Source organism: Rhopalosiphum padi, chromosome 2, assembly GCF_020882245.1.
Source record: "Rhopalosiphum padi isolate XX-2018 chromosome 2, ASM2088224v1, whole genome shotgun sequence".
Taxonomy (NCBI): Eukaryota; Metazoa; Arthropoda; class Insecta; order Hemiptera; family Aphididae; genus Rhopalosiphum; species Rhopalosiphum padi.
The window spans coordinates 68,118,672-68,132,257 of record NC_083598.1 but is presented as its reverse complement, the minus strand read 5'-3'; the positions used below and the strand labels follow the sequence as shown (position 1 = coordinate 68,132,257).

The following is a 13,586-nucleotide window of genomic DNA, read 5'->3' as shown; positions in this document are numbered from 1 at the left end:
TTAGGCGTTAATATAACCATACTGGGTAAGCGTGTTCCAGTTTTTATGGTTACGGAATAGAGTATAGTGTATGACAGCAGCCAGCAGCACAATCTCCTTTTATCCTGCATTAGACTCGATAATTGCTTAAGAGAGGGGTATAATTTTTCTTATAATAAACTTTTTAGAACTGGTAAGTTCTCTTTTGTCTCCTTTAAGGCATGTTCTTCGCAATTAAGGATTTTGCATATAATTTTGTTTATACAAATACAACAATTTAATCCTCAAGTATTTTCTAATTTACCTTGGAATTTGGGTGTGTGTAGTGAGACTGGTTATAATGAAGATTGAACAGTCAATAGTTTATAATTTAACTAATCAGTGCGTGAAAACTAATTTATTTTAAAATTCACGACTCACGTGTCATGAAAATATTTGTTTTGCAAAAACTGGAAGTCTCTTGATTATATATAATACTTGAATATGAAAATGGAAAATAATTGAGGTAAATAGGATCTGTTCATATTATTATTATATTACACAAGCAAATGGGATATTTAATTGAATTGAGAAAGTTTTAAAAGCATGCATATTTTAATAACTACAACAATTACCTAAATATTATTAAGATTTTTTTTTAAAAGTATGTAACATAAATCGAAAAAAAATCCCTACCTAAAGTGCCATATTTCTATGTTAAATTATTCCGACCAATTAACTACATAAACCTTCGAAGCACTATTATCCCAAAAAATAATTTAAACGGTATACATTTTAAGTTTTAAAATTTTTTTTTATTGTTCCTATTTTTATACAATGTATTGATATAATTGTGAACAATAAAATGCTAACTATAGTTATTTGAATCACAATTTTAAAAAAATTTGGAAATTTATCTAGAAAACAACGCTACGAATGATTTATTTCATTATTATTTTTAATTTATAAATTAAATTATATATTAACTTTAGATTTTGATTTAAATAATTGAAAATTATTAGAATATTATGTATAATATTATTTAGAATAAATATTGAACCTTAATAAAAAATAAAATAAGTAGACAATATATTTAATTGAAATAATTATGAACAGTTTCTTATGAAAATAATGCATTTTGTAAATATAGTATTATCAAAGTTAATGCAAATAATAATTATTATTTATTTCATATTATAGTTTATAATTATAGACTATATATAGTTATTAGTTATACTCATAGACCAGCCATGCCTGTATCACTAAAATTACTGAGATAAAGTACTCTCGAAAGTGACCATCACAAATCACAATGATGTTTATTTTTTTTTAATAAATAATAATTATTGGTATATATTATTAGTGTATCGGTCATTTAGTCAGTTACTTATACAAGTGGTGACCGCCCTCAATGTTTGATCTGATTTGAATTCTTACTTCTTAAGGCTGGTATGTTATTATATCATTACATCATTCATCAATAAGGTCTATAATATTGCTTATAGATATGTTTATTATGATTTAATTATGAATAAAATCGCGGAACTTTTACAATTTTGTTAAGTGGAAAAAGCAACATTATTGCAGATATTTAAAACTCTTAAGTTAATTAAACGAAAATATTAACATTTAATATTTAAGAATTAGGTAACTATCAACGTGGAAATCAAAAGTACCAAATAGTGCGACAGATTTTAATACCATTGATATAAATAGTACAAAGACTACTTATATCATTATTATTACATAGTCATCAATTTACCACACAACATAAAATGCATTTCCTTGCGGTACACTTTAATAACGAATTTTTTAATTGCAGAATATTTTTTTTATTGAAACTACCTATTTGTTTCTTATTGTTTAAAAAGCTATAGAAATTATAAAACTATTTGACTTTCTCTGCTTACTCCAAAACTTAGCATTGTATTAATTAGTTCTTGATGTTCTACTGCAGTGTTAGATTGTTTATCTAAGTTTTAAGTTATTGCTAAGATTACGGCTTTAACAGTATATTATATTAAATACGATTTTTAAAAACTATGTTATTAAAAATTACAAAATTATTATTTTTTTATCTGTAGTTGATAATTGATATAGGTACTATTGTTGTGGAATTTATATTATAGGATTAACACACTAACACGTCTTGTAAGTCGTAATTGCAAATAGGTAACAATTACATATAATTTTTAAACCATAACTATTTAGAATTTAATCTAACAGTTTTGAAAAAAATTTTTAATGCCTAATTCCTTTAAAGGTAGGTTCTCTTAAAATGTACAACAATCATGAACACGTATCTAAACATTTTTATTACAATAGAGTTATAAGAGAAATATAAGATTAAACATTATTTTATTGAATTACTAAAAATTTGTATTTCACTAATGAGAATTATTTATTATTATATTAAAATAATATTTTTTATTCCGAATAAATGATTCTTAAATTTAAATTACATTTTACATTTTATTAAAAGTAACTAATAAATTTAATAATTGATGTATGCAAATTTTTTTAACTTTTACTTATAGTTTTATTAATGTACTTATTTTTGGTAATGACAAACAATCCATATTCCATGGTAGAAACTGATTAATTACAGAATATAATTTTATAAATTTAATATACATTATTAATACATAGTACAATAAATATAAAATTATGTAAATAAAAATATAATATGTAAATTATCAAATATATATTGTCCAGTTCATAACCTTGATGTTAGAGTTTAAACTTAAAAATAATAATAATAGTTACCTAATTATTGAATAGTTATTTATTTATTAAACTTATAAAATATATATAATTTCTTATCAAATAGGTATATTATTTATTCTTAGTTATTATTATAATTTATTATCAACAAAATATGACACATTAAGTATACCTATCTACTAAATAATTTTTGAAATAAAGTTGAAATTTTTATTATTATTTTTTAAATGCAAAGCAAATATTTTTATAGTAGGTAAACACTAATTATGTATATAAATCTATTTACTGTATGTCTGTGTAAATATCTATGTTTCTTATTGTGTATACGGATCATAAATCTTTGAAAACACGTTTTATTTAAATTAAAATACTTTTAGTATTTAATATTAATTTAATTATAACAGTATGGTATTATATGAACATATTATTTTCAGATTTCACCTAACTTGTCATTAAGGCCACAGCATGTATTCATTGCAATTTATATTATTATGCATTGTGTCAATAAAAACGATATTTACATAATCATTAATCATCATTCATTATTCTTTTATTTTTGTCAATGTCAACATTTTGAAAAATATTTTTGAGTTGATGTTAACAATGTTTATACCTATTCCCTAATCACTTGTTACAACATGTTAAATAGTTTAAAATATTTCTTGCAGAGTATATAATATGCAATAATTTGACAATAAAATAACAAATAAATATAATTTACTATTTTTTAATTCATTGACCCAGTAAATACTAAATATTAATAAAATCTTTAATATATCAATTTTATTGAATTATTCGTAAAATTGTAAAAATTTCTATAAACATTTAGGGTAAGCGTCATTTAGAAATGAATGGCCAACTATCTTTGTGATAAAAATAAAAAATATTTTTTTTTTCGTATAAAAACAAAAAAAAATCATCAACAATTATAATATAGGTAACAAACACGTATAATGAGATAGTTATCATAATAATTTGTTCATAACATATAGATATATTAAAATATATTATGTAATTAGTTTATGATTTGATTGAAATCATATAGTATGTCGTGCAAAAAAATAAATTGTTAAATTGTCAATCCAAGTTACTCAATGTCATTATCAGCTATATAGAGCTGTACCTACATACAATTCACTAAAACATTAAAACTGCCAAATATCCATGCACTATTATGCATTAATATTGGCAATATTTTTTTTTCTTTTTAGAAACTGAATATTCAAGACACACTTAAAAATTCTAAAAATACAAAAATATGCAAAATTAGTTTTTAAATAAAATTAAAAATAGTAATTCAAATAAACCTTGATCGAGATTATATTTGTTTTTTTTATTTATACAATTATACTATTTCAATTTACAAGTATTGTTAGTGTCAAAGGTCACATTCAAAAGCAATTCATAATATTTTTATCGGTACGTATTTTTATACCCGATAAGCGGGATTGACAACATTATATAGAACCAATTTGTCTTCGGAAATAAAAATTAAAAAGTATTAGATACAATATTATAATCAATGTTCATAGACCAGAAACTAATCACTATAGATCAAATAAAAAAATATTTATAAACCTATTATATATACATTTTAATTCGCCAAACATACTAACACCACATTTATTCTTTAGTAATTAATTAATTTAAATTCTAAATTTTAAATTTTTCAAGTACTTATACTTCAAGATTGTATTATTAATTATTTAGATTTTTACACCATTTAAGAAGTGTCCTGGTACAAACTTATTTTTTCAAATTATAACCAATACAAGTAACAACATTACCTACTGTAAATTGTTAACTAGCTGAATTTTCGGAAAATGTTGTGTATTTAAATCAAAATTTGAGCGAATAGTTTTTGAGTTTATTAAAATGTTTATACCAATGATAATAATCATTACTCATAAGATTATTTAACAAAATATAAATATATTTAATATTGAATCTTTATTTATTGTGTGAATTTATATCAACTGATAAAAATAATGATAGTGCACTATACCTATTTGTTATCTCTCTGACCCAACAACATCATAGCGAGTTTACGTTCAGTAGAACCAACCTTGAGTTGTGAGCTATGTATTACAGTGAATAGTGAATTAACCAATTATCAAACTCAAAGTTAAAAGTTGTGTTTGTACGTTGGCTTTTTTACGATATTTCAATTTTAGGCAAGATATAGTAGAATGAAAAATATCACTATCAAAAAATGCTTAAATAGTCAAAACTCGCTTTAAAATTGAAATATTGTAAAAATCGAACGTACTAATACACATAATGTTTTAAGCTGTAAGTTTAATGATAGATTAATTTTCTTTTAATATCTATTAAAGCTAACAATTCAAATTTAATTCATCGGAATGCAAATTTGCTATGTTGCGCGCGAGTCGGAAATAGAAAACAAATTTTACATTGACATATTTTTAATATTAATTATTATAATTTTAAAATAATTTAGCACTTATATCTTCCATACCTATTATCCTAAGTACACAAAGTTAAATAACTTAAAAATTATTTGTTCAAATTTATATACATCAACATTTTCAAAAACAAAATTTGCTTATTACGAGAAATTTATCGAAAAAAGAGTGATATTGAAAGAAAAAATGAATTAGTGTAGCTCTAGAACTCTTTAAATAGTTTAAATGTATTCAATATTAAATTAAAAATAAGGTCATTACATATACTTAAAAATTCCAAAAATCAGAATTTAAATAAATAAATTATAAAATTAAAAAATAGGGGTTAATATGCTCGCTGAATCATTCTATATAATATACAAGAATATATTTTGATGTAAATATAGTCACATATTATGATGCTGATATTTTTTAAATACGTAGACGGACATTGGGGGGAGGGGGCATAGCCCCCAAAAATCGAAAGTAATATGTTATACTTGTGTATTGAAAGGGGGTGGGGATCACTTTACATTGAATTATTATAGCTCCTCTAAAAATTCAATCAAATGTCCGTCTATGGTGATATGTAAATACACTAATATACAACAAATTATAACTAAACTAAATTTTTAATTTAAAAAAATCACCAAAAACATGTAAATGTCATTAATTTATATTAAACAGTCTTGGTCATAATACTCATAACTCATAATAAATATTTATTTAAATTTGATTTAAGAAGGCAGGCGCAAGATATAGGCAATACGAATACATGTCAGGTGCTGATAAAGTACCTACATGTTTTTACAACTGACACAAATAAATATTGCATTTTAATGGATACAAATAATATAAGTACAACTTCTTAAACTTAGCGGGAAGGAATAAAAAAAAACAATAAGTGAACGTTATTTAAGGCGCTGCTGTGTTATATTTTTTTAGAGTATAAAAAGCCTAAAACATTGGCAACATTTAATGGAAACTTGCCATTCAGCAGAATGTATAGACTATGTAAAGAGAAATGTAAGCGACACTTTATAACATTAAGCATTAACACATGCGACTTATTTTTTCTCGTTATTTAAGACAAGCATTAATTTAACACCGGTAAAATAAAAAAAGATGCAATTGTTGTTTTTAATTGTATTTAAATAATAAAATACAATTACATAAATTGAAATTCTAGTAAAATATCATTGTTTTAAAATTTTATCGTGAGGTTATTTGTTAAGTATAAATATATAATGCTCATAATAAATTTAAAACGCCATATTTGTATTACCATAAAATAATAACACAATTAAAATTAATAATAACTAATTGTTCGTATTAGATAAAATTAAAAAGTTTCAGTTTTTTAATGATATTGTAAGGTATTGTATTAAGTAATAGGTACATAATAATTTAAACTAATATTGGATAATCTATAGTATTAATACATGATATACCATTCATTTTCATAATTAATTTCCCAAGTATAATTTTTAAACTTATTCTCATTGAATATATATTATACTCGTATTATTATGATAGAATTATGAGTGATGATATACACATATTTTATTATATTATTTAAAATCATAATGTTTGTATGTTATATAAGTATTTATATTATGCAAGTAATAGCAACGTTTTATTAATTTAAATTCCCAAGTATAACATATAAATATTAAGTATACCAGTATACATATATAACATTGCTGTTTATTTAATTGTGATTTAGTTTAAATTCGTAATGATAAAATTAATTACATGCATTTATTGGGTATTTATTTGCGTATTACATATTAATCATAAACTTACTCTTTGAACATTGATTAAGGTAATTGGCAATTCGATAGATCGATAATAATGATTTTTTTTTTTATACTTTTCGAGTACCTACAGTTGAACTTTTTATTAACTATGGCACCTGGATAATGCGTTTATTGTTTTAAATAAGCAAAACATTATTCTATAAAAATTAAATGTATGTATTGAAGTTGAATTCATGATGACGACCATGTGAAAAGAATTTCCTCTTAGTCTCACGTGGTATAAATGTTTTTTACTTTCTTTATTTTTAATCAAGTAAGTATATGATAATTGAAATGAAAAAAGTCTGAATTTTTAAAACTTCAAGAATTTTTGTTAAATAGGAAAATGATAAAAATGTAACTCAGTTGTAAAGAGTAGGTGGATAATTAAGCTAGCTTTAACATAAAATATTAATGAGAGAGATCCGATATCACATCCAATCGGTATAACGATTTGAATCAACAAAAACGTCGGCGTAAACAGTCCCAAAATTTATAGTTTTTAACTTTTCTCCAAAACTATTATAGCTAAAAAGTTGGTCGATAGCTCATTAAAAAGGGATTATCAAGTAGATACAAAAGGCGAGATTAAAAATTTTCCAAGAAAATTATTTAATTTTTCACAGTTAAAAAATAATTATTTTTTGCTAGATTTTTATTAAGCGTGGTAGATTACCGAAACTGGAGTACGGATTTCGTTATTTGGGGTCTTGTTAGATTCACATTGACTAGGAGAAGTGCTATGAAGATTTTTAGAACTTTAACTTCAATCGTTAATTTCCTACAATACTATAAAGCTGAAAAATATAAAAAACGCCCATTAAAATAATAAAATGTGTTTTAATTTTTTCTAAAGCTCTGTAGTGAATTAACTATAAAAGATAAAGTTCTGAAAATCTTCACTGTACTTCTCCTGACAAGACCCCAAACAACAAAATCCGCTCTCCGGTTTCAGAGATCTATCTCACTAAATGAAAATGATTATAAAATACATTATACACACATATTGCATACGATAATTAAATTTCTAAAAATTGAAAATCAAGAAAGTTTATATGCCGATCTCTGACTTGGCAAGCGTTTTTTTTAAATCATTGATTTATTTATTTTTAAACTGCAAGATTATGATGATCAATTTAAATAAATAAGTACCTACGTAAGTTATACATTTTTATTTACAGATTTTAGTATTCAGATTTATATTTAATTCAAATAAACGTCTGACTACAAATGCATTAACATGTGTAACATGCAAATTGTATTAAGTATTAAACAATTGATATTAATATAAATTATTGTTTCCGTGGCTATAAAAATGAAAAATAGTTATCGATTATATTGCATAAATTATATTATAATAGTGCGAAGGATAAAAAACACGTTTTTTGCTTTCACGTATCAACATTTTTGAAACCATTATATGCGGTAGTTCAGAATCGGGCGGAAGAAATTAAGAAAAAAATTCATAAAACACTAGTTAACCTCAACATTACACGCGTCGATGGCAGCTTCGCCGTTCGTAATTTTGCATACCTTATCGACTATCGTAGCTTTATACATAAAATGAAAAAAAAAAAACACTATATATCCCAATAATATAATAGCGTCTACAGGGAGCATATAACCACTATATAATATTTGATGTGTTTTGTCTTAAGTAGAATAATCGCAGTAATAAAATCTCGGTATAATAATATTTTCTTACGTTACGATTGTAAAACAATAATAATTAAATACGATATTAATATTAACCACCTGCCGGAAACAACCTAACCGGTCTCAGATATCCGGGACGCGACAGCCGCTTTATAATACATAATACCTATAATAATAGTTGGTGAATAATAATAATATATAAATTACCAATACGCATCGACAACAATGTCCACTAAGTCGGCGGATAACATCCATTAATTAATATTATTATTTTTATATATTGTGATGCAAATTATTATTTGCCGGTGACTATTCCGGGACATTGGCGCTTGCAGCGACTGTACGAAATAAACCACGGGCACATACATCGTGTATAAATTGGCGCGTGCGGGACGAACACAATATAATATACTTATATATATTTATATATATTATGTTGTCCTCGTGCCAATATAGTGTAATATTATGTATACAAACACAATTATTATTTATTATTATTATTATTATATATCGTAACGATACGGATCGCGTGTATTACATACGCCACCACTAGGTTTCTGTTTGGCTGCAAACGACCGCGACATATGGGTACTTATGTATACATAAAATACCGCATATTATGTACTTATAATTTAGTGCTATGCGATTTCTTGTGCACGGACAAGTGAAAGATCTTTGGGAAATGAAGCAAATTTCGTATTCGTGAGCCGGGGCCACGCTATAGAAATACACAAAGTAAAAACGTGTTTTGTTATTAAACCTTTTCCCTCCGATTGCATTCAAAATTATACAATGATAATATGAGCTACGCTATCGACATAGAATACGTGTTGCGAAACATCCGCCGCCGCGGTGGCGCAGTGCACGATATATTACTAACTTGTACGACGCGTAGGTATTAATAATAATAATAAAGTATAAAGACGTAGGTATAATAAATGGAATAAAATGAATCCATTTTTATATTATAGATAAATTAAATTCATGAACGATGAGCACAATGCAACGGAAAACAACTGAATTCATAAAACCGATTTTTACTACCAGCTGTTAATCGAATTTCCACGATTTGATTTCCTGATTACGAATATTTTTATTTTTATATTACTGAAGTAATGACAAAAATAAAATTGTATTAATCGCAAATATTACGTTGTACGTCATTTTAAATTTGCTTTTTACTTATAGCTGTATATTCTTAGCAAAACAAAATTTGAAAATTTAATGAGTAGTAACGATGCATTCACTGTTACTGGGTTAAGGTTTAGCGTCAATTTATTTAAATTAATTTTTTTTGTGTAAACACATATATTTCGATGTATGTATTATTATAGCGATTGAGCTATCCCATTTACGAAAGATTTTACAGCACCATAATATTTAAGAACCATATGTATACATCGCCGGGGGGTCTGAATAACGATTTTATATCTACCTTGTATTTAATAATAGATTTCATCGTCAGTATTTATACTTATTGTTTTTTTTTTAGATGGAAATATACCAGGTGAAAAACTAAATATTTAGATTTTATCGATGTTTGTTGTTTAAAATAAAAATAACAAGAAATAATAATATTATGGTTAAAATATACCAATTAAATGGTCAACTCAAACACAACAAAAACTTAAAGCAATTATATTAGAATTTTTGTATTTATTTTAAATGTAACTATACTTTATAATATAGTAATATAGATATTAATTATCAATTTATATTGAAGTTTACGTATTTATTAATAAGTAGATAATGATCAGAGTATACGATACTACGACAAAAATTAAATGATTTATTTATTTTGTGAAAAGTACAAATGTATTAAGATTACTTAACAAATTACAGAGGATTCAAATATTAGGATCAAATATTTTTGGATATCAATTAAAGTTGTGTACTTATCATATTTTTAAGTTTTGACCTAGTTTTTTTAGTTCTATTTAAGGCTTTAACCTCGTTTGTGCACATTTAGTTTACAAATTGAAAAATGGCAACCCCTATTCAGTTTTAAAATTAAAATTTCGAATTCGAAATAAATGGATTACAAGTAATTGATTTATAAAACTTTATAAACTAACGAATGCATCATTATTAATACATTAATATATTACTAAAACCGCCGACAGCGTATAAAATACGCGCGTCTATTGTATAAGTAGCTGCACATGTGGTCGGCGGCTAAAATAAAATGTCATAGCGCCAAATTTTTAAAATTTTTAAAGCAATTAAAACATGTTATGCATATTATAATACATGATTAACCATCACACGTTATATCGTGTAATGTGCGTAAAACAGTATATCATAATTAATCATTATTACTAATTTGCCAAAATATTAATTATTTGATAGTCGGCACTAAATAGAGACTAATACATTAAAGTTAATGTTTTGAATATTTATTGTTATTATGTATATATTTAACACGGAACTTAATTAACTTAGAAAACAAGATTAATTATGGTTACTTTATAGATAAAATTGTTATTTATTTTACAAGTTATTATAAATAATACACCTCTTAACACAATGCGATTTGTCTGTTTTTTGGTGTATTTTTTAAATTAAAAAAAATAATTATAAATAAAACTTTCAATCTAAAAGTACTATATCTATCTATATACATATTGTGATATTTAACGTTAAAAATTAAAATAAATATATTTTAGATAAACGAACTTAATTAGTAATACCCGTAACTATTATTTTCAAAATTTAATAAAATATTTTATATGACATAAAAAATAAATTTTCTTTTTAAATGTATGTATACCTCAAAGGTCAAAATAATATCTTATAATATACAATTATACACGCGTATAATATTATAATACACATCGCGATACGGGAACAAAAATAATTAGAGTAACGTAATTATTTACGACAACGGTCTGTTACAAGATCCGTGACGTGACGATATTATAAGTTAAAACGATATTATCGTGCGTAACATTTCGATATATTTTTGGTGTACTATGTAGGTAAGTAGTCAGGTACTTAGATACCTATCTGGCTATCTATACTATATATAACTAAGCGGTATGCTTTTACGAAACGGCGTGCATTAGCTATAATATTATTATAGAGGGACGAAAATACACGATTGTATGTATATCATTGTTATCAAACGTGACGTAAATAAAAAAATAATAAAACCAAAACCGGAGTTATTTTCTTGGAACCTGTGACCGTATACCGACCATACAATATTTAATAGTTGGCCGACATTATTATATTTTGCGGTTTGTCATTACTCCCATACCAGAATATAATATCGGGATTCGTTTGCAGAAAAAAAAAACACTCACACATGTCCGCCGCACGGAATTCCAGCGGGATCCGGGGGGGACTCGCCGCATCTGTCGCCTTATTGGTGACCCCGCGCACATATACCGCAACCTATATGGCGTGCAACGCGTATTTTATTATTATTATTATTATTATATATATATATATATATATATATATATTGTCGTTTTTACGATGGGACGTCAAAGGGTTGAGGTGAATAGACTGTTGGTGCGTTCGGATTTATTAGTCATTACTGATTAATCGTTACCATTATAACTTTACGATCCCGTAACGATATAGTTCGTATATTATATTTAAATACCCCGCAACTGGCAGACAATCGGTAGACACGTCGTGTCTCCGTTTCGAAATTATTATGCTACTATAATATACTTTAATATCATAACGTAAACGATGCATTTCACTTACCGGCGGTCCAAAGCACTGCAGCGATTTTGAAGAGCATTATAATAATTTTCTTGTTGCTGGCCGATGACTACGATGATCGGACTCGGGAGATTAAACGACAACAATAGTGTTGTTACAATGCGGTGCAGTCGTTTTCTAAATTCCGGTTCCGTTTGATTTCTTACCGCGACTTGATGACGACGTGTAATGATAATAATATTATAACTGTGTATTTCTGTATAAATATAATACAATGGGTATTATATTATTTCGTGTAATATATGTGACGGATACGACTAGGCGGACCACGCGGTACAAACGTACTGCAACTAGCGCAGAGTGCAGACACCAATTGTCTGTTTAAGTGTGAAGTAGTCCGGGAGCCGGGGAACCCAACTCGTGTCGTTGCACTGGAGCAAGTCTTCGCGTGCATGCGCCCCCTGGCGGTCGTCGTTAGAGTCGGTAGCGCGCGCGCGCGCGCGCTCCGTACTCCGTTATTGCAATAATAATAAATTATAAGTATAATTAATAATTATTATTCACTATACAGTATACAATACACATAATACATAAATATATATTACAAGATAATATAGCGCATTAAATAATTATTGTATTTACGAGCAATTTCAATACAATTATTAAGTACAATTCTCGTTGACGCCACCGCCAACGCTGTCTGACGAATCCGGTTTTTGCACTCTCACATGATGCTCGATAAGTAACTATTGTACGACATTTTCGTATTTTACCCACCGGACATGCATCAGAATTTTTTTCATCAATGTCACCTCATCACGCACATGTCATTCCACAGATAACAGTGATAATATTAATACATTTTATTATATTATAATGTATGTTACGGGAAAAAGTCGAAATCAGACAAACCTAGTTGTGTACCACGTCATTTGTATATCCTCAACTATTATATTGTATGGTCATAGTAGTGTTATAAAAGGTTATTTTTTAAAAATTTAAATAATTCTATAAATAAATTCATAAATCAACTAATATTCGGCTATAATGATTTGATTTGATCACAATCATAATATGTATAACTAGAAAAACAAATTTTAACTGTAGTAGGTACTTAAATAGTTAAATTCAATAACAATAATATTAATATGAAAAAATAAAAAATATGAATTTCTTATGGCATTTTATTTTTTAATATCTTATTATCTCTTTACTGTTGTGTACCAGAATTTCCTTAGTTTATAAAAATGTTGAATTTGACGATGAATACACGTCTTTAACCATCTATAATTAGATATTTTTTTGGCCATAGCCACAATAATATAATACAATTATAGTAATTTATATTTAATACTAAACAATCATTGTA

The 13,586-nt window shown here is 25.8% G+C and overlaps 1 protein-coding gene across 1 annotated transcript in view; it reads right to left on the bottom strand.

Annotated features, from left to right (window-relative positions):
• Positions 1-12,621, bottom strand: part of LOC132921611 (carbonic anhydrase 2-like) — a 28,404-nt gene extending 15,783 nt beyond the window's left edge. Inside the window, exon 1 of the mRNA XM_060984734.1 lies at positions 12,260-12,621. Within this exon, the coding sequence (XP_060840717.1) occupies positions 12,260-12,296 (37 nt within the window). The 5' untranslated portion in view covers positions 12,297-12,621. The remainder of the gene's footprint in view (positions 1-12,259) is intronic.
• Positions 12,622-13,586: the final 965 nt, after the last annotated feature.